Here is a 22,867-nt window from a genome sequence, read left to right as displayed (position 1 = left end):
TCCTGAGAGTGAGAATGATATATGCTGAAGCTGCAGTGGTGCTGAGAGTGAGAGCTGAGAGTAATGCAGTTGTACCTAATTAAATTAAGCCTAAATTAGATTAAGTTATAGTTAAGTTATAATTTATAACTTAAATATTTATAAAAATTATACTATTGGTTTTATTTTGAAGAGATCTTTAATATAAGGTCAATATTGACTATATTTGGATTTATAATTTTATTACCTAAATTAAATATTTTTAAATTTACAATTGGTTTTTGTGAATTTTTAAATATTTTATCTAAATTTTTATGTATTTTTTAATATATTTATAGCGGTCAATTAATGTGGACCGTTGATCTCCAACGGATATATGAAACGGAAAACCCAAATACAGCCAAGTGTCACTGCCCGAAAAAAAAATATGTATATAAATTTGTACCAGTCAATTAATATTGACCGTTAAGATGAAAGCTAGAAACAATCCTGGACATCCGTGACTCACAAGCGCGAGTGGAGGTGAGTAGCCGACAAGCCTGGCGTGCAACAGTGGCTGGTCTGCCACTTTTTCTCTCACACAGATTGTACAATTATGCCCTCATCTTTTCTCACAATTCCTCCATGCCAGCACGTGAGTTCAGTTTTGAATAAGGACTGCTGTGTCTTTTCCAAGTTTCATGTTTTTGGTTTCTGATTTCCTCCCACGTGGTAGGGCCCACGCAATTGAAGCTCTCAGTAATTGAAGCTCTCAACTTTTTTTCATCTCACCCTCAACTCTAACTCTCACTCACTCTCAATCTCATCCCTCCAGTCCACTGTAGATCATTTTAGAGCTTCCCTTAACTCTCATACACTCTCACTCTCAAACTCACCCTCACTGCTGTGGAAGGCCTGTAAATCGAGGCGGTCGAGCTACCCTGACTCATCAGTCTCGGGCTAAAAAATTCGTACCTGAGATAATCTCATTTTTTATGGGCCATGAGCCAATCCAGCGGTCCATAGCTCTCAAACTCTTCTTTTGGTTCTTCTTTCAATCTTTGCCAATTCTCTCAATTTTTTTTTCTTTTTCACTCTTTTACTCTATTTATAAATACTTATCTTGAATTAATTATATTGTTGCAAAAATTTTAATTTTAATTATTTATTCATTTCTAGTGTAATTATTTAGCATTTTAACCTAAAATTTTAAGTTTTTCTTTTAGTTATATTAAAGGGAATCGAACTTTGGACCTATTTTAAAAATTAAGTTAAATTATTATGATTTTTTATATTTTACATTAAGTATTTAATTCCATTAGAAAAATTATGGATCTTCTCTGGAGTCCTTCTCTAACACAATATGTTTGATAATGTGAGAACATTGTGTGAATGTGAGTGAGTGTTGAATACTCGATCGTTTGACTTTGTTCGAGAAATGAATGGTCATTAACTTCCCCATTAACCTCGCATTATTGTCCGAGAAAACTTTTTGCACTCACCCTAAAACCAAGCATTTTACTACCCTTTAAACGCTAACTCATATCCCCATGTTAATTCAGCATTTTTGTCCCAATTAGAGAAAAATTCTTATCTTCACACCAAAAAAAAAAACCAAAAGAACAGTCGCATTTTTCTTCCTTGTCACACTCCCAGTGCAAGTTGAGCAAAAACCTCATTTGCCTCCCAAAGTCACATCAACAAGAAGTATCAAAGTATCTGCATCTATGATATTTGCCCCTCCAACAAAGAAAGATATTAGATATTCTTCTCCAAACCAAAAACGAAAATAAAAAAAATCTTTCTTTGTTTGTAGTACGGCAGTACCAAAACCTCACACACACCCAGCCACTAAACCCAAAACTTCCTCTGTCTCTCTCTAATGGCAGAGAAGATAGCTCTCCCTCTGCTCCTCCCAAACCCCCCACCCTCCTCTAAACCCTTCTTCCCCAACCAACACCACAATCCCACCACACCACCACAATCACCTCCACTTCCACCACCACCACCACCACCCATAACCCCTCTTCTCCAAGAGCTCCTCCTCCACCCAAACCCTTCAACCCCACAACCCCGAAACCCCACTTCTCCTCCTACCCTCCCTAGAACCCGCACTCGCATCGGCAGGTCACGTGACACCAACCGCGGCAAGCCCTGGTCTCACCACCGCCTCTCCTCTCAAGGTCAGCACATCCTCCATTCCCTAATCGACCCATCATTTGATTCCTCTAAATTGTATGAACAGCTTCTTCGTTTGGTTGAGTCACATAGAGATGAATTTGGGTTTAGCTTGGAATCTTTGTCTTTGGACGTTCTGGGCATTGTTAAAGGTTTAGGCTTTTACAAGAATTTTGACTTGGCATTGAGTGTGTTTGAGTGGTTTAAAAGGCGTGAAGATTGTAATTCGATTTTGAGTGGTTCTGTTGTTGCTGTGATTATTAGTATTCTCGGGAAAGTGGGTCGGGTTTCGTCTGCAACTTCGTTGTTACAGGATTTGCATAAGGATGGGTTTGAGCTTGATGTTTATGCTTACACTTCTTTGATTACTGCTTGTGCTAGTAATGGGAGGTATAGAGAGGCTGTTACGGTTTTTAAGAAAATGGAGGAAGAGGGGTGTAAACCCAGTTTGATAACTTACAATGTGATTTTGAATGTGTATGGGAAAATGGGTATGCCTTGGCATAAGATTAGAGCTCTTGTTGAGGGTATGAAGAGTGCTGGGATTGCCCCGGATGCTTATACTTATAATACGCTTATAAGTTGTTGTCGGCGTGGTTCTTTGCATGTAGAGGCTGCTGGGGTTGTTGAGGAGATGAAATCTGCAGGGTTTGCACCTGATAAGGTCACTTATAATGCGTTGTTGGATGTGTATGGAAAGTCTAGGCGGACTAAGGAAGCAATGGAGGTATTGAAAGACATGGAGTTTAATGGGTTTTCTCCTAGCATTGTGTCTTACAATTCATTGATATCAGCTTATGCGAGAGGTGGTTTGTTGGAGGAGGCAACAGCCCTGAAAACCCAGATGGTGGAGAAGGGGATTAAACCTGATGTTTTCACCTACACCACCCTTTTTTCAGGATTTGAGAAGGCTGGGAAGGATGAGTCTGCAAGGAGGGTTTTCGAGGAGATGAAAAGTTCTGGTTGCAAACCAAATATTTGTACCTTTAATGCCCTTATTAAGATGCATGGTAACAGGGGAAAATTTGCAGAAATGATGAAAGTCTTTGAGGAGATCAAGACATGTAAGTGCACCCCAGATATTGTGACTTGGAATACACTTTTGGCAGTGTTTGGCCAAAATGGGATGGACTCAGAAGTGTCAGGAGTGTTCAGGGAGATGAAGAGGGCAGGGTTTGTACCTGAGAGGGATACTTTCAACACTCTAATCAGTGCATACAGCCGATGTGGTTCTTTTGACCAAGCCATGGCTGTGTATAAGAGAATGCTAGAAGCTGGTGTTACTCCTGACCTTTCCACCTATAATGCTGTTTTGGCAGCATTGGCTCGAGGTGGGCTTTGGGAACAGTCTGAGAAAATACTTGCTGAAATGCAGAATGGTCAGTGTAAACCCAATGAGCTTACATATAGTTCTCTGCTCCATGCTTATGCCAATGGAAAGGAAATTGAGCGCATCCATGTTCTTGCTGAAGAAATATACTCTGGTGTAATTGAATCCCATGCTGTGCTCTTAAAGACACTTGTTCTAGTTTTTAGTAAAAGTGACCTTTTGTTGGAAACAGAACATGCCTTCTTGGAACTGAGAAAAAAAGGGTTTTCACCTGACATAACTACCCTGAATGCCATGCTGTCGATATATGGCCGGAGGCAGATGGTTGCGAAGACAAGTGAGATTTTGAAATTTATGAATGAGATGGGGTTCACTCCTAGCTTGACAACTTACAATAGTTTGATGTATATGTACAGTCGTTCAGAAGATTTTGAGAAATCAGAAAAGTTTTTAAGGGAGATTATGGAGAAGGGAATAACGCCTGATAGAATTTCATATAATACTGTTATTTTTGCTTATTGTAGAAATGGTCGTATGAGAGAGGCTTCACGGATATTCTCAGAAATGAGGGATGCAGGGATTGCTCCAGATGTAATCACGTACAACACCTTTGTGGCAAGTTATGCTGCTGATTCATCGTTTTTGGAAGCTATTGATGTTGTCCGCTACATGATTAAGCATGGCTGTAAACCAAACCAGAACACATACAACTCCATTGTAGATTGGTACTGTAAGCACAATCGACGGGATGAGGGAAACAAGTTTGTCAATAGCCTTCGCGATCTTGATCCACACATATCTGACGGGGAGCAAGGCAGATTATTAGACCGTATTAGAAACAAGTGGTCATAGTTAATTTTTGCTCTATGAATGTGGTGGCAGCTCGATTGGCATACTTTTAGCCTCGAACACTATTATGCATCCGGTCCTTCATTACCTCTTTTATGCTCATGTTATATATTATTTGGGCATGGAGACAAGAAGGGATCATGTAATGTTGATGTACATGATTTTGTTCTCTCTTTGGAGGGCTAGTTGCAGATATTGTGAATATTTTGAAACTGAGGGATTTAAGCTATATGTTTTGTTCAATGTATATGATCAGCGGCAGATGTTGTATAGATTAGCTGAGATGAAGTAATGGGATGCTGGATAACTTCAAGATATGTAAACTTAACTCTTCATCAATGCCAATATCTGCAGTTAACCTGTGGTTGCTGTAGCTTGTTTATTTGATGGTTACTTTGTGCTAAAATATTCCCCTTCACTGTAACAATCATTGCATGACCTCCATATAATTAATGTTAACATTTTGGTTGTTTGGTCAGATGGGTTTGATGTATAAGACTGGTTGGTGTTGTGAGAACTGAGAACTGAGGACTATCATGGTTCTAATAGATAAGATTTCTCTTGGACTTCCAGGCAATCATGCATTCATCTTCTTTGTTTGCTTTGCATGCAATCTGGCCTATTGTTATTGGTGAGAAAATGAATTAGAAAACAGGGAGCCTGGTCACCTAAACGAAGGTCAATAACAAGAAAATATAAACGCAAAGCAAAGCAAACGTGCCCTGCTCTCCTAGTGAATTGGTGATGTGCATTTCTGATAAAAGTAGAAATTCATATCATCCAATATGATAAGGGATGCCGTGAAAATATGAAATGAATCCAAATCCAGTCAGTATTCTATATTTCTAATAGAATGTGTGGGACAGTAATACATTTAATTAAGATGGTGAAACCCTTCTCTTGGATTGTATGCCACATGCTTGCCAAATGATCGATTATGAGAATGACATATTTTCTTTTGGATCCAAATCCTTTTCTTTTATTTTTCTTCTAAACAATTTTGCTATTTTCCTTCAATAATGGTAGAGTCACCAAAGCCTTCCTTAAATTGTGGGCATCAAATAGTGGGACAAGTGATATAACAATCTCTTAATTTTTTTTTTCTTGATAAACAATATCTTAATCGTTAAAATTAAATAAAGTTCGAATTAAATCCAAATATAAAAAAATTTATGACCAGTTGGAATCTAAAATTTTAAGATTTGTTTTGATCTTTGTAAAAGTATTCATTCTCTTTATTCTTAGTATTGCCACACTCACCAAATTTCATTCATTTCAGCAAAAGATGTGACATTATGACAATAACTTATTCAATTTTGAATTTACTCTGCCGCCTCATTTATTTTAATAAATAAAATATAAATATGTATGAAGATACATTATTTAGTAAAAAAATTTGATAAATTTAATATTATTATTTTTACAAATATTCGATCTCAAGATGAGAGATGAGAGTTAAGTGGGAACTTTAGTAAGTAGTAATGAGAAAATGCTTAGTTATTTATTAAGTTTGAGTATCAATCTTATACTTATGATCAATCAAATAAGTTGATAATAGAGTTCACTATCTTCTCTCCCATCATGAATACCCGAGTATTGTCCATAGAAATATATACATATGAACCTAAGATTTTAACCTGAGATTTTTATTATTTGTATCCTCGTCTCACTCATTCCATGCCAGTTGAGATTCAGCTAAGGCTCCCAAGCATTTATATCAATTTGGGTAGGTGAGAAATGTCCTCTTGGAGTTGGTATTTGGTATTCACAAAATTTGATTAACCGCGAGTCATGACCGTACACCGAACGTTCTCGAGTGGCAGCCGCATGCAAAACGTGCCAGTTGTCCAATGGCCAGCAAATTGACACGACAACACAGCAAAGCCAAACATCATGAATTTCATGAGAAAGGATAATCATCAACCAATTTTCTGGGATAAGATCATATGATTCATTCACTTCCCAAATATAAGAGAGGCAGAGACAGAGACAGAGAGAGAGGCAGAGCAACATTCACAAACAGTACCAAAACCCAAAACAAAGAAAAGCCAAACATCATATTCATATTCATAACAACACTATGAGCTGGTGGTGGGCAGGAGCCATTGGAGCTGCAAAGGTAAGTAATCAATCAGTTTTCATTCACAAACAACCCCATAATTTGTTTCTTCAGTTCATCTATTCATTTCTATCTCTATGATATAATCTGTTAATAAATCCCACAAACAAAAAAAAATGATTTTCAACAGAAATCATTGGATCCAGGCGACGCGCCGCCCAAGTACCAGAGCGTGGCGCTGATTGCCGGCGTGACAGGAATTGTCGGCAACAGCCTTGCCGAGATCCTGCCGCTCGCCGACACGCCCGGCGGGCCATGGAAGGTGTACGGCCTGGCCCGCCGGCCGCGTCCGCCTTGGAACGCGGACCACCCCATCCAGTACATCCAGTGTGACCTCTCTGACCCAAAACAGACCGAAGCTGAGCTCTCGCAGCTCACCGATATCACCCACATCTTCTATGTGACATGGGCCAGCAGGCCCACTGAGGCCGAAAACTGCGAGGTCAACGCTAAAATGTTCACAAACATGTTGAATGCTGTGATCCCAAATGCACCTAATTTGCAACACATTTGTTTGCAAACGGGTATCAAGCATTACGTTGGACCCTTTGAGATGTTCGGCAAGGTTCAACCCCATGAGCCTCCGTATCATGAGGACCTGCCGAGGCTGGAAGTGCCCAATTTCTACTACACACAGGAGGACATTTTGTTTGAGGAGGTGAAGAAGAAGGAGGGCTTGACATGGTCTGTGCACAGGCCTGGAGTGATATTCGGGTTCTCGCCGTATAGCTTGATGAACATGGTGGGGACTTTGTGTGTTTACGCCGCCATATGTAAGCACGAGGGGAAGCCGTTGAGGTTTCCGGGGAGTAGGGGAGTGTGGGACGGGTACTGGGACGCCTCGGATGCTGACATGATTGCCGAGCACCAGATATGGGCGGCAGTGGATCCCTATGCAAAGAATGAGGCCTTCAATTCCAGCAATGGGGATGTGTTCAAGTGGAAGCATTTGTGGAGGGTTTTGGCAGAGCAGTTTGAGGTGGAGTTTGTGGAGTTTGATGGTGGCAATGCGTCCAAGTTGACGTTGGAGGAGATGATGAAAGATAAAGGGCCAGTGTGGGATGAGATAGTGAAGGAGAAGGGTCTGGTGGAGACCAAATTGGAAGAGGTTGGGAACTGGTGGTTTGTGGATGCTATGTTTGCGGTTGATTCAAGTTTGAATAGTATGAACAAGAGCAAAGAGCATGGTTTTGTGGGGTTCAGGAATTCAAAGACATCCTTTATTACTTGGATTGATAAGATGAAATCTTTCAAAGTTGTTCCTTGATATGCCTTGCCAAGTTTTTTTGTCTTGTTTCTTTGGGTTTTTTTTTTTTTAATTATTTTTTTTTATATTACTACTGTTGTAATAGTTACTCATAGTTGTAATTACAGAAATCGTTGTTGTTGAGGCTTTAATGGCATTTGTAATCATTGTTGTTGTTGAAATTTTAGTGTTTTGAAAGATTCCTGAATAAGTATTTTTCCTGCAATGCTCTGAATTTACAATCTAAAAGAAGGCCAAGAGGTTGCAACACATAACCAGGATGAAACAGAGGAGCTCTTTTTGGATGTTTGGATAGCTATTAATTTTGGTATTACAACACTTCCAAGTGCATTTTTGGAGCCATTCAAAGTGGACCCTTGAGTTTTTGTCTTCAAGAACTACGCATTGAATTTAAGGTGTCTGATGCGTATCTGCTTTCCAAACTCTGATATGGACAGAGCTAAAATTTGGCATTAGGAGATGAAGAGGTACTACAAGAGCAGGTCACAATTGAATTTGTTCATCATTGTGTTCTACATGAACTGCCGATTGGATACCATAAATGTATTCAGGCACCTTAAATTCAATGCATGCTCCCAATGATGCTGCAAGTCTTGCAACTAATTTATGCTTACACTGGACATGAAGAAACAAAGTAAAAATAAGAACAATTATAAAACATCAAAGTTCAAGGAACTGCTAAGTAACGGACAAGCAAGAGAGGAATCTCACACAAAGCTGCTCTCCTCTGTGTACAATGTCATAGAAGAAAGAATAGCTAGCAAGCATAATAGTTCTCTGCAAGACAGAAGTACTCCAACAAAGTGGAGAGAAACACTACCACACCAATAGGTACTCATTTAATTTGTTTATAACACCAAGGGCTCAAGTTCAAACCAAACACAACAAACACAAGATGCAACCGTACTCTTCACACAATGTATCCAATTAACTGCTGATTATTTACTTGCACATTTCTTCATCTACTGTAGGTATCAGCAACAAGACTCCATGACCAGCACATAAAATTTAGAAAAGAAAAAAGAAATAATAAAGGTGATGAGCCTTAAGGGACAGGAGCCGACCCTAAAGAGTAGCAAAAGTACGTTTTTATCCAAGAAGAATGCCCCTTATGGAATGCAATTCAGATGCAACATCACTGATATCCTTTCGGTGCGATGGGGATTCAGCAGAACATGCTATTCCAATTCTAAATATCAAACTCAAGCACTCCTCTATTTTTTGAGGCCTCGCTCTGCTGCATTGATTGGGAGTGTTGTTGGAGTCTCCTCGAAGTAGTGATGAATCTGCAATCTCTGTAACTCGCTCAGGGAAATCCATCTTCACAAAATTGTGTAGGTTCAAGCCGTCACTAAACATGTCGTCAGTGGGCCTCTTGCCTGTAAACATCTCTAACAAAAGAATACCAAAGCTGTAGACATCCCCATAAGTTGACACCTCACTTCCCATACCATACTCTACACACCTCAAACATCACAAAATATTGTCAACACAACTGTAATTAATTTAAAATATAGCTCTCTGGAATTGTATGTGCATGGAAATGGGGGTACAAAGAAACCAAGAGAATCAGCAAACCCCATTATATATGTGCATGGAAATGGAGGAGATGCAATCATTTTTTTTCTCTTGTTTTGCTACATGAACTGTTTATATAGATTATTAATAATTTCTTTAATTTCCCGCAAAGGTAAAACGAGGAGAAAGGAAAAAAAAAATGAAGAATATGGAAATATTTACCTGGAGCAGCATAACCAACAGATCCTCTTATTCCAATGGAACTAGTTTGATTGGCAGAAACATTATTGTCTAGAAATCTTGCTAATCCAAAGTCAGAAACATGTCCAGTCAATTCGCTGTCCAAAAGAACATTGCTTGGCTTGAGATCACAATGAACTATTGGAGTTTTGCAATGATTATGAAGATAATCCAGTGCAGAAGCAACATCGATGGCGATGTCTAACCTTTGATTAAGATTTAAATCCTTGGGTGCGTCTCTGGCCTCTTGTGTTCTGGTACTAGTTGGATGCAACCACTCCTCTAAGCTCCCTTTGTCCATGAACTCATAAACCAAAGCTTTGAAATCATTGCCGCAGAAATCAACACTTGAACATGAAGTTATAATTTTGACAAGATTTCGATGCCTGATATTCCTCAATGCCTCACATTCGGCTATGAAGCTCTTAGAAGCTCCAAGGCGTAACATGTTAAACACCTTCACGGCAACAAGTTGGGCTCTATCATCATCAAAAATTCCTTTGTACACAGACCCAAAACTACCCACACCAATCAAATTAGCCGAGGAGAACCCACCAGTAGCTTTTAAGAGAGTGCTATATGACACTTGCAAAACAGAGGTAGCCAAAGTGCTCAATGCAGTTTCTTTTCTTTTCCTTCTTAAGCAACAAAGAAATATAAAAGACAGGACCATAGCTATTCCTGAAATCCCTGATGCTACAGATATTATTAATTTCAACTTACGAGACAATCCTCTACCGTTGGACTCTTTGGACTTGCACTTGGGCAGCTGGAGATCTGCAATACCACCGCAAAGCCTGGTGTTTCCAACAATTGAAATTGCACTTGCATTTTTAAAAACACCTTCAATTGGTACGGCACCCCAAAAAGCATTAAAAGATAGGTTCAGATTCTTCAAGAAAACAAAGCCTTTCAAAAATTGTGGAATTTCACCCGAAAAATTATTATGAGAAAGGTCTAAATCTTGAATCCCTTTCAATGAAATCATAGTTGAAGGAATTGAACCCTCCAATAAGTTGCCTTGCAAGTATAGGAATTCTAAATTCAAACAACTACCAAGGCTATTGGGAAGTTCTCCCGATAACATGTTGTTAGAAATGTCTAATGCAATTAGACTCTTTAACTTTCCAACCTCTAATGGAATGGGACCAGTGAAGTAGTTTGTAGACAAGTCCAAATAAATGGACAAGGAGGGAAGGCTCATAAGTTGTTGAGGTATTGCACCGCTGAGGTTGTTTTGAGAAAGATCCAGTGTCATCAGCCATTGGCATTTCTCTAAGCTTGAAGGGATGGTGCCCTCAAGATTATTTCTGTGCAATAGGAGCTGAGATAACATTGTTAAATTTCCAAAAGAGGTTGGAATGCTCGCTGATAATTGGCTGTCTTCAATGCTCAACTTCTCAAGCCTTTGAAGCTTCCCAATGTCAGTGGGGATGTTACCTGTGATGTGGTTTCTCCCCATGAACAAAGATTGTAAGTTGGTCAGATTCCCTATCCCATATGGTATGCTTCCATGCAGTTGGTTTCCTTGAAAATTAAGATGCTCAAGCTTTGTTGAGAGAATATTGGATATTGATGCCGGAAAGGTCCCTCCAAAATTGTTGAAGCCAAAATGCAACGACTTTAAATCTTTGGCATTGCTCAAGTCTGAGAGAAAACTCAAGTCACCATCTTTACCACTTCCAAGATTATTATAAGAAATCTTGAATCTTTGGAGGTTACAAAGCTTTCGCAAATCCGGCACTTGCCCGGATAATTTGTTTTCTACAACATTAAATCTCACCAGACTTGTGGCATTGGATATTGATAAAGGAATGGATCCAGTAAATTGGTTCATGAAAATGTGAAAGATTTGGAGGTCAGGGAGAGTTTTGCCCAAGTATGAGGGAAGACTCCCATGAATTTGGTTTTGTGCTACAGAAAAAGTGTGGAGAGCAGACAAATTATAGATGGGAGGAGGGACGGTACCAGACAACATATTGAAGCGCAATGAAAAAAATGTTAAGTTTTTCAATTGGCCTAGAGAGCCAGGGATGCTTCCCATCAAGTAATTATCACTTGCAGCAAGTACTTGGAGAGACGAAAGGTTCCCCAAGGAAGGAGGGATCTCTCCTGTTAAATTATTAATTTGGACATCAAATATTTGAAGCTTGGACAAGGAGCCAAGTTGGGAAGGAATTTTGCCTGCCACCCCGTAATTGTGACCCACATTGAGTGTGATGAGGTTGAAGCAATTGGATATATTGGGAGGAATAGGCCCACTAAGTGAGTTGTTGTGTAGAAGTAATACCTGCAATCTATGCAATTGCCCAATCTGTGGAGGGATTTGATGACTGAAGCTGTTGTTCTGAAGGTGCAGTTCCTTGAGGAAGCTTAGATTTCCTATGTGTGGGGATATGGACCCGACCAACTTTCGGTGTCGTAGATCGAGCACAGTGACCCTCTGGTGATGCCGGCGACTGCAGTTGATGCCGTGCCATTGGCAGAAGTGAATGGACACATTCCAGGAGTCCATGACATGGTAGGGGTCATGTTTTATTTGGGCTTTGAATGCTAGCAGTGCGAGTCTATCTGTCTCATTATGGTTCAAATGCATGGAGCTCCAACAACATATGAATGCATTAAAAAGTGAGTATACGAAGACCAATCTAACAATCAAAACTACCATTTTGAATTCGATCTGATGTGTTCTGATGGAGAGAGAGAGAGAGAGAGAGAGAGAGAGAGAGAGAGAGAGAGAGAGAGAGAGAGAGAGAGAGAGAGAGAGAGAGTGATGATCGAGTTCTGATGTGGGGTTATTTGGTATGTTTCATTTCAGCTCAAGCATGACAAATTAACTAATTATTTATAGGATGAGGTCCAAGTAGTTTCATAATTAAGTTGCTTTTCCGAAGCCAACTACCACTTAACTTCCAACGATAATGGTAGAATTCTGTACACTTTGAACCAATCCTCCAAAGGGTACGTAAATGCTTTTGGGTCAAGATATATGCATTGCATAAAAATTGTTTAATATAAACAGCACTAATTGCTCAAAACTATTTCTAACAACCATAATGTTTCCTTTAATTGAATAATTAACAAGAATTGGCTAAAAAAAAGAATTATTTCTAAAAGAAAAAAAAACGATTTCTAACAACCATGATGTTTCCTTTATAAATAAAATGGGTCATAATGTCGCAAAATGTTGTCAAAGGGTTTTTTACTGAAATGAGCCTCGTGAACATTTTTTATTTATCCATAAACATGTATACTAATATTTGAAAATATCAAGAACAGTTTGTGATTTAGTAGAAATTCTAGAAAGAGCACAATTTTCCATCTTACTTCCCCAAACTCATTTCAGATCAACTAGACCTGGATGCAGCGATATGTGAGTAGAAGTGATTAGGATCTTTTGACAATGCTTTACGAATTAAGCCTAATGCTTTCAGATAGTCAAAAATATTTTTTTGGGCGTTCAGTAAATATAACTAATAGTCATTTTTAAGTTACAAAAGCACTTGTTAGTCTTTTTGGGGGGGAAAAAAAAGAAAATGCTAGGGGGACCATGTCATTGTACCACATTTGTGGTACCAGATGATGTGGCTTCCTAGCCATTTTGATCTCTTCCCCTCTCTCTCTCTCTCTCTTTATATTAGGAAGCCACATTATGTGGTACCATAAATGTGGTACAATGACATGATTCCCCTAGCATTACAAAAAAAAAAAAAAAAAAAAACACTTGGTAGGTACTTCTCATCTGAAACTAGTATTTGATGCTTAATTCCCAACAAGTTATTATAATTTGCACCAAATATCTTGAGAGATGAAAGGTTTCCAAATTAGAAAGGAGGGACTTCTCCTCTGTTAAAATGGTAAGTTTGATTTCAGATGAGGCATGACAAACTAATTAATTGATATACAGGACGAGAAGAAACACCATAATTAACATTTTCTGATGGTTGTTGAAAATTTTAATATGATGAGGGAGTACTGGACGGGACGAGTTTCAAAATGCTTTTCCAAATTAAAGGAGGACCGACGTCAACAGTCCACTGTTGTTGGTCTCTTGGTTGTTAATAACAACCACAGTCTCGACTTTACTAGTCAACATGCATATTTAATTAATATGGTGTTCCTTAATTTCAGGGAAAGTGACAGAAAGAAAGAAAATGACTTGGTGGAAAATAATGTGATGAATGGGATATTGAAGACTGTTGTGAGAGGCTTTGGTGGAATTAACAGATACACCTTACTTGACCAAAAAAAAAAAAAAAACAGATATTAGAGCATTATTCATGAATACATTGATCAACTACTTGAGATTAAGCCTATTAACATGATATTAGAGCATCCACAATAATGGTTCAATAGTTCAATTTTGTGAATTATTTTGGCATCTATTGAATTGAACTGTAGTTTTACTTACAGTGGTGCAGTTCAAAAAGAAGATAAGGAATTTAATATGAGAGACAAGAAGATATAATGCAGTCTATATGTCAACAGGAGAGAAGCTGTAAATATATATTTTTTCACATGGTGGGCCAGCTTATTGAAATGAATTTCACTTATGAGTTAACTTTTTTTTTATCTCTAAAATGAACTATTGATCCCCAATTTGAAATGAACTTCACCACCGCAAGTCCTTGTTTTTTTACCTTTAGTTCAATTTTTTGCAATAAAATTGAAATGAAGCTCACTATTACATATACTCTTAGTGAAAAAATCTAAACATCCAACTAAAAATAAATTAACAATAAGTGAAGAGGCTCGGCCAATAACCTTATGAGCCACATTATGCAATATTTTATAGGGAGACTTACAGTGTGTTTGGATGCAGAAAAAAACTTGGGATTTAAAAAAAAAATCAGTATTTCACTCGTGGAAAATTGAAAGTTCCGTGTTTGGCCAAATTAATAGGGAAATTCACAAATTATGAGGGAAATATTTGTGGAATTTACAGAGCTGAAATCTTGAGTTTAAATTCCAACAAAATAGGCGTCATTTTACAATTCTTATGCAAGCAAGAATTCTCTTTTCCAAGTGGGAATTAATTTGGGAATTCTAAAAAAACAAAATTACTCATAAAAACAAGCGGGAATTCTTTTTCGATCCCGCCCAAAAAACAAACGTAGGTACATAGGTGCTTCTCTACATCCCAAAGCAGCCCAGTCCCTACAAAAATAGAAGCAGAATGACAAAAACCCATCCAGATACAGTCACCATGGTGCTATGCTGAAGAAATTTGCTGGTTTGTTTCCCTTCTCACGTATGTTAATTTTATTTCACTACAAATACTCATGGATTCTTTCCCTCTGATTTATAATATGATTTGATGGTTAATCTATGAATTTGTTTTGGGTGAATTGAGACATGGGTCTATGAAGGATTGCAAATACAATTTATAGGTAGAGGAACAATTATATATATATATATATATGTTAGCCCACAATCTGATCACGACTTATGATAAATATATATAAATATTTTCGATGAAACCGTCTATTTATTTTATCAAAATTAGATAGGCAAGTGATTTCTGATTTGACTAATTTTTTGCAAGGATGATCTATCAATCAAGATGATCCTTGAGAACGGTTCAGATCGACACAAAATGACTCGTGTAGGCCCCAACAAGGTCATACCTCAACATAAATAAGTTGAGGTATACCTCAATAGAAGGAGCCTGTATATATATATATATATATATCGACATGGATTTGTGAACATATATATATATATATATATATATGCTATGACATGGATATGTTCAGGGTCTGTGAACATATTAATCAATATGTGTGTGAGTATATATACCCACCCATATTTACCACTGCACTATTTAAATTTTTAAATAACATCTGTTACCAAAACAATGAAAGTTGTAATTTCTGTCATTTTTTAAATTCTAAATACATATATCCAAACAATAGAAGATGCAATTGAGGGGAAATTTAATGATGGAATTTTAAATTCCATCATTTATGAATTTCTATGAAATCTAGAATTACTTCATCCAAACTGTCACACCCCGATCCTGAATAAAATATAATATCTAGGAGTGAAGTGTGACTTACGTCCTAATCGCAGATTAATAAAATTATTTCTACAATTAAGACGTGAAAAGAAAAGAAAAGAAAAGAAAAGAAAAGAATATAAAATAATTGAAGAAACTAAATAAAGTGAAAATAAAAAAAAAGACTTTATTTAACAAACTACTGTTCCAAGAGTACCATACTAGATGTTCATCTTCTTATATATTACAATGTATTGGTAACCAAACAAAACATAGTACTCAAGCAAATTCTCTAAATTTCCCTTGGGTATTCCACATCATCAGTCATATTTCCATCACCTGCACGATCTATCAGGGTGTGAGCTTTTAAGGCTCAGTAGGGTATAGTGATCCCTCATGGCCAGTTATCACATTTAATCAATGTCTCAGTAAAACAAAAAAAATACAGATAATGATTTCTATTATATGCATTGAGAATGTGTGTACTCACTACTTAACCATTCCTGTTAACACATACCCAAGACAAACAGGCCTACACGTCCCATACCGTGCATTCTTCCACTGTGGCCCCGAATGTCCCAAGTATGAGCCAACACCCGTCCGTCCCTTAAGCCAAAATATTTTGAATATAATTAATTCCACTTTTTCTTCAATAATTCTTCCACAAATCATGAGATCACCAGATACATCTTCCTTTCTCCATGGTATCTCTAATAAATCACGAGACCACCAAGTTCATCTCCCTCTCTTCTTGGTGTCTCAATTAATCATTTTCTTAACCTTGTTCACAATCACACTTTTCTTATGCACTTGTGATTATGCATGTAAAGATAAACATTAATGCATGTATAGAGAAATTAAATAGTACATGCATAATAATTTAACCATACGCAATTTGAGTGTATCACAGACTTAGGAATTTCACAGTGCACACACAAGATTAATAATAAAAGCTTATTCACAAATATAATGCACTTGATACATTTAATGAAGAAATAACATCACAAGTAATAAAGATAAATTATCACAAGAAAATAAATCACACAACATGACACAAGGATTAATTGTAATATAGTCCAATCATTAGGGAAATAGAGACCCTACCTTAATTTCTTGAGCACGAGTTCCTTCTTGGTCCGTTTCTATGTGTTCGGGTCTAAAAAGTTTAAAAATATAGTTTAGATATAACTTAATTAAATTTAAATTTATTTCACTCTCTTTTTAAGGAGAGTGTAACTCACACTCTAACTTAGAGGTGTCGGATTGACGCGAAACTTGTACCAATGGACTCGTATCGAAAAATAGAGTTGGGAGGGTGAAAATTGGGCAAAAACGGTCGCCGGAAATAGCCGCATGCGCCACCACGCGCCGGCGGTGCGAGTGGGGTGGCTGGCCGGTCACTGTTCATCATCTCTTTAAAACAGCCCCTATTTTCCAGATTTTCCAGTTTTTTTTATCTCATTTTTACTAGACTTTTGATCAATCAAACCTTTACCAAATTGATCAAACTTATACTTGTTTTAAAGCTCTACATCCCCTCTTTACAACCATATAAAGAACATGAAAAACGGACAGTTAAAACTCAAGTTATAAGGCTCGAAAGGAGGCCATATGAATATGCAAATTTTCTGGAAAAATTTCCAGATTTTTCATTTTTCTTGGTTTTTCATTTTCTTTCATTTTCAACCCTCAAAACCTATTCCTACGGCTATAATAAGGTTATAAATGACGTATTTTTAGTTTAACAATATCAAACAAAGAGGTATAAACAAAATTTAAAAAATAAAAGTTTCAAAAGAAAATTGCTAAGGACACCCAAGGTTCCTTGAGCTCACCTTTCTTCCTGTTCTTTGGAGTTAAAAAGAGGTTAAAACTTGTGATTCCTACAGTAAAAAGAAAAACACAGAGACTAAAAGATGTTAATTCAATTATTTAAACAAAGTCTAAACAACCAAGAAGGATGGAGTTTAACTTTGAACTCTAACCTTCTCAATTTTCTTCCCTCCCCTTTCTGTCCCTTTCCAGTTCACTCACTCACTCACTCTCTTTCTCTCTCTCTCTCTCTCTCTCTCTCTTTCTCTCTCTCTCTCTCTCTCTCTTTCTCTTTCTCTTCCTCTTTCTCTCGCTCTCTTGTTTTCCCCTGTTCAGTTTTGTTACTCAAGAGTATTCTTAAGCATACTTTATAGTCTAATTGGCTTATGTTTTTCAGTTAAGAGGAGATGAACCTAATCATTATTTAGATAAGGACTCATCCCTCTAAAGGAATCATCACCCTTGATCAAGGCTTAGGTGTTCTAATTTGAGAAGGCTGATGGCGTTGGTTGTTATCCCTTCTTCCTCTTTTTTTTTTTTTTTTTTTTTTTCAAGTTGGGCTTTGTATGTTGTAGAAAATTGGGCTAAAGCCCAAACATTAGAAATGTAGCCCAATGTTTATTTATCTATTTATTATTATTATTATTATTTTTTAGGACATTACACAAACACACTCAGAGTCCAGTCCATTTTATGAGTATTTATTAGACTAAGACCGGTAGTGATTTAGTGTTTTAATTAAGTCCTTTTATTTTCCTTCTTTGACGGCTTTATGTTAGGTTTTAACTCCAAAATTTTGGACGGAGGGTAGTGATTTAAGGTTTTTAATTAAGTCATTTTATTTTTCTTCTTTGACAGCTTTATGTTAGGTTTTAACTCCAATCTCGGAGTTAAAACTTAACATGCAGTCTCTACAAAATCCACTCTACACCCTAGGAAGGGAAATACCCTTCAAATAGGGGTAAATACCCTTCAAATCGGGGAAGGACTTTATTATGAATTAAAAAGATTTTTTATAAATTAAAAAGACTTTATTATGAATTAAAAAGATTTTCTTATAAATTATTATGAATTAAAAGAATTTTCTTATAAATTTAAAACACTCTCAGTCTCCATCTAAAAACTGTTTTCTAAAGAATCTAAGCCTAATTATCTCTATTTTATATTATCAATGTGAAATTTTTAGTGTGTGACATCACTTAAGTGTAATCCATAGATAACTTTTTGGATGATGTGGGAATATGGCCGTTGGGCAGTGTTTACAACTACAAAGTATAAACATGAGATCGAGTACAGTATTTACAACTACAAAGTATGACACCAATCGCTTTATAAACATTAATCCTAATCTAATCACAAACATTCAAAGCATTTGAATAATTAAACAGTCTTATCAGCTACCGCTTATCAATTAGATCCGGTTTGGTTTGCACAATGAATTCCTTGTCATAGGATGATAATAAATAATTCTCATTCCAGCATTTGCAAAATGGTAGGAATTGTAACTTTTTTTACTATTCTAATGTTTTGTTTGTGCAATAATAGGAATCAAAATTTATTAAACTTTCAATAATATTTTAATTTACAACAGTTGTTTAATAAATAAAAACTAGCAAAAATGATATTTTTAATATTATAGTAAGCGTAGATATTTAAAACTTTCAAGGAACGACTTGAGATGCTCAAAGAAATGACTTGAGAAACACTAGAATATGACTTTAGAAGCTTTAAAATATGACTTAGGATGTCACTAGGTACAATTTGAAATACATCAAGAGTATAAACATATAAAATGTCTCGAACTACGAACTGAAATTCTCAAGGAACGACTTGGGATGCACTAAGAAACGACTTAAGATGTCCTAAGGCACGACTTGAGGAACTCTAGGGTATGACTTTAGAAATGTCAAAACATGACTTGAGATGTCACTAGGTATAATTTGAAATGCATCAAGAGTATAAACATTTAAAATTTTCAAGGAACAACTTGGGATGCCCTAAGGAACGACTTGAGACGCCCTAAGACACGACTTGAAAAACTTTAGGGTATGACTTTGGAAGCATTAAAACATGACTTGAGATGTCACTAGGTACAATTTTAAATGCATCAAAGGTATAAACATTTAAAATGCCTCAAGTTACAAATTGAATTCTCAAGGAACGACTTGGGATGCCCTAAGCAACGACTTGAGATGCTCTAAGCAATGACTTGAGATGTCCTAAGGCACGACTTGAGAAACTCTAGGGTATGATTTTAGAAGTGTCAAAACAGGAATTGAGATGTTCCTAGGTATAATTTGAAATGCATAAAACATTTAAAATTCTCAACGAACGACTTGAGATGCTCTAAAGAATGACTTGAAAAAACTTTAGAGTATGACTTTGGAAGCGTCAAAATATGACTTGGGATATCACTAGGTACAATTTGAAATGCATCAAATGTATAAACATTTAAAATGCCTTGAGCTACGAACTCAAATTCTTAAGGAACAGCTTGAGATGACCTATGGAACGATTTAAGATGCCCTAAGGAACGACTTGAGATGCCCTAAGAAACGACTTGAGAAACTCTAGGGCATGACTTTAGAAGTGTCAAAACATGACTTAGGATGTCACTAGGTACAATTTGAAATGCATCAAGGATATAAAGATTTAAAATTCTTAAGGAACGACTTAGGATGACCTAAGGCACGACTTGAGAAACTCTAAGGTATGACTTTAGAAGTGTCAAAATATGATTTGAGATTTCACTAGGTACAATTTGAAATGCATCAAGGGTATAAGCATTTAAAATGCCTCGAGCTACGAACTGAAATTCTCAAAGAACGACTTAAGATGCCTAAGGAACGACTTGATATGCCCTAAGGAACGACTTGAGAAACTCTATAATATGACTTTAGAAGTCAAAACATGACTTGAAATGTCACTAGGTATAATTTGAAATGTATCAAGGGTATAAACATTTAAAATTTTCAAGAAACGACTTGGGATGCCTTGAGGAAAGACTTGGGATACCCTAAGGCACGACTTGAGAAACTCTGGGGTATGACTTTAGAAGTGTCAAAACATGACTTGAGATGTCACTAGGTATAATTTGAAATGCTTCAACGTTATAAACATTTAAAATGTCTCGAGTTACAAACTGAAATTCTCAAGAAACGACTTGAGATGCCTTAAAGAACGACTTGAGAAACTCTATGGTATGGCTTTAGAAGTGTCAAATATGACTTGGGATGTCACTAGGTACAATTTGAAATGCACCAAGAGTATAAACATTTAAAATGTCTTGGGGCTACGAAAAACATTTAAATGTTTGGAGCTACGAACTGAAATTCTCAAGGAACGACTTAGGATGCCTTAAGGAACGATTTGAGAAACTCTATGGTATGGCTTTATAAGTTTCAAATATTACTTGAGATGTCACTAGGTACAATTTGAAATGCACCAAGAGTATAAACACTTAAAATGTCTTGGGCTACGAAATGAAATTCTTAAGTAACGACTTGGAATGTCCTAAGGAACGACTTAAGATGTCTGAGGAACGACTTGAGAAATTCTTGGATATGACTTTAGAAGTGTTCAAAATATGACTTAGGATGTCACTAGGTACAATTTGAAATGCATCAAACGTATAAACATTTAAAATTCTTATGGAAAGACTTGGAATGTCCTAATGAACGACTTGAGAAACTTTATGGTATGACTTTAAAAGTGTTAAAACATGACTTGGGATGTCACTAGGTAAAATTTGAAATGCATTAAGGGTATAAACATTTAAAATGTCTCAAGCTACGAACTGAAATTCTTAAAGAACGACTTGGGTTGACCTTTGGAACGACTTGGGTTGACCTTTGGAACAACTTGAGACGCCCTAATGCCCTAATCCTGAAAACCACAAATATTATCAATTCCAACTTACGAGACAATCCTCCACCACTGGAATCTTTAGACTTGCACTTGGGCAGCTGGAGATCAGCAATAACACCACAAAGCTTGGTGTTTCCAACAATTGAAATCACACATGCATTTTTAAAAACACCTTCAATTGGTACAGCACCCCAAAAAGCATTGAAAGATAAGTTCAGATTCTTCAAGAAAACAAAGCCTTTCAAAAATTATGGAATTTCACCTGAAAATTTATTGTGAGAAAGGTCTAAATCTTGAATCCCTTTCAATGAAATCATAGTTGAACAAGAAGTTACCTTGCAAGTATAGGGTTTCTAAATTCAAACAACTACCAAGGCTATCGGGAAGTTCTCCCGATAACAAGTTGTTAGAAATGTCTAATGCAATTAGACTTTTTAACTTTCCAACTTCAATTTCATTCTGCTATTAAGGTTTTTCAATCTGATAGGGGAGGGGAGTATACTAGTAAAGCTTTTATTTCATTTCTAGAATCCAAAGACATTCTCCACTATTTTTCTTGTCCTTGTACATCTCAACAAAATGGGATAGCTGAGAGAAAAAAATAGACACCTTGTAGAAACAGCAATTACATTACTTCATGCTGGCAAGCTTCCAAATAAATTTTGGTAGCATGCATGTTCTCATGCAGCTTTGCTTATCAATAGAATGCCTTGTCAACCTGTCAATATGGTTTCCCCTTATGAGAAACTGTTCAAACAATTGCCATATATTACACACTTTAAGATTTTTGGCACAGCCTGTTATCCTTTTCTTAAACCCTATACTCTTAACAAACATGGTATGCTTACAAGATCCAAATTAGGAGTTGTTCAAAAGAAGGATTTTAGTGAGTTCCATTGCTTCAGTGCAATTATGCAAGACAAGAAATTTGAGGAATTTGCTTTCTTTTTTGGCTTAACTTGTGTTTCTGATATACCTTTACCAACTGAACCAACTAGTTTTCGAGCTGCTATTGGTCAAAAGGAATGGAGGAAAGCTATGCAGGAAGAAATTGATGCTTTGCATGTTCAAGGTACATGGACACTGGTTCCTAAACCTGTTCATCGCAACATTGTTGGCTGCAAATGGGTGTTTAGGTTGAAAAAGAATCCAGATGGCACTTTATCTAAATATAAGGCACGATTGGTGGCTCAAGGCTTCAGTCAGAAACATGGCATTGATTATGTAGAGACTTTTAGTCCAGTAGTTCGACATTCCACAGTACGGTTGGTCCTTGCTCTTGCAGCTCAGTTCAAATGGGCACTTAAATAGTTGGATGTCAAAAATGCATTCCTTCATGGGGACTTGAAGGAAGAGGTCTATATGAAACAACCTCCAAGATTTGAAGATTCTACTCATCCAGACTATGTGTGCTACTTGCAGAAGTCTTTATATGGATTAAAACAGGCACCTCGAGCTTGGAATGAGAAATTTACAGGTTATCTTCCCTCTCTTGGTTTTCAATTTTCTCACTCAGATCCTAGTTTGTTTGTTAAGACTACTGGTACTGGTGTCATTCTACTATTACTCTATGTTGATGATATAATCATCACTGGTTCACAGTCTTTTGAGGTTCAAGCTGTCATTGATGAGTTGAGTCTGGCCTTTAACATGAAGGATCTTGGTAGGTTGTCTTATTTTCTGGGATTACAAATTCAGTATAAGTCTAATGATGGCATTTTTATCTCACAA

General features: G+C 36.8%; 3 protein-coding genes across 3 annotated transcripts; 2 read left to right on the top strand and 1 right to left on the bottom strand.

Moving 5' to 3' along the window:
• The first annotated feature begins 1,765 nt into the window (after window positions 1-1,765).
• LOC147276629 (Pentatricopeptide repeat (PPR) superfamily protein) lies at window positions 1,766-4,697 on the top strand. Its single transcript, XM_086255774.1, has one exon. It carries the CDS (start codon window positions 1,841-1,843, stop codon window positions 4,316-4,318), a length of 2,478 nt encoding a protein of 825 aa, XP_086111900.1. The 5' UTR covers window positions 1,766-1,840; the 3' UTR covers window positions 4,319-4,697.
• Window positions 4,698-6,274: 1,577 nt separating this feature from the next.
• Window positions 6,275-7,906, top strand: LOC147276628 ((S)-8-oxocitronellyl enol synthase ISY1-like). Its single transcript, XM_086254586.1, has 2 exons — window positions 6,275-6,434; window positions 6,565-7,906. The coding sequence occupies exons 1-2, from the start codon at window positions 6,396-6,398 to the stop codon at window positions 7,699-7,701; spliced, it is 1,176 nt and encodes a 391-aa protein (XP_086110712.1). The 5' UTR covers window positions 6,275-6,395; the 3' UTR covers window positions 7,702-7,906.
• Window positions 7,907-8,701: 795 nt separating this feature from the next.
• LOC147276627 (receptor kinase-like protein Xa21) lies at window positions 8,702-11,989 on the bottom strand. Its single transcript, XM_086252823.1, has 2 exons — window positions 9,442-11,989; window positions 8,702-9,158 (listed from the first exon to the last, which is right to left on the bottom strand). The coding sequence occupies exons 1-2, from the start codon at window positions 11,972-11,974 to the stop codon at window positions 8,791-8,793; spliced, it is 2,901 nt and encodes a 966-aa protein (XP_086108949.1). The 5' UTR covers window positions 11,975-11,989; the 3' UTR covers window positions 8,702-8,790.
• Window positions 11,990-22,867: the final 10,878 nt, after the last annotated feature.

Source organism: Dryas octopetala, chromosome 8, assembly GCF_963921425.1.
Source record: "Dryas octopetala chromosome 8, drDryOcto1.1, whole genome shotgun sequence".
In the NCBI taxonomy this organism is placed as follows: domain Eukaryota; kingdom Viridiplantae; phylum Streptophyta; class Magnoliopsida; order Rosales; family Rosaceae; genus Dryas; species Dryas octopetala.
Note: the sequence above shows the minus strand (reverse complement) of the source record. Positions and strands in the feature narration are given on the sequence as shown.

Bases quoted from the DNA above. Each gene is read 5' to 3' on its own strand.
- LOC147276627 (XM_086252823.1), bottom strand. From the start codon at position 11,974: ATGGACTCCTGGAATGTGTCCATTCACTTCTGCCAATGGCACGGCATC. The intron at 9,159-9,441 runs GTAAATATTTCC...TGAGGTGTGTAG, and splicing joins TGTTGGTTATGCTGCTCCAG to AGTATGGTATGGGAAGTGAG.
- LOC147276629 (XM_086255774.1), top strand. From the start codon at position 1,841: ATGGCAGAGAAGATAGCTCTCCCTCTGCTCCTCCCAAACCCCCCACCC.
- LOC147276628 (XM_086254586.1), top strand. From the start codon at position 6,396: ATGAGCTGGTGGTGGGCAGGAGCCATTGGAGCTGCAAAG. The intron at 6,435-6,564 runs GTAAGTAATCAA...GATTTTCAACAG, and splicing joins GAGCCATTGGAGCTGCAAAG to AAATCATTGGATCCAGGCGA.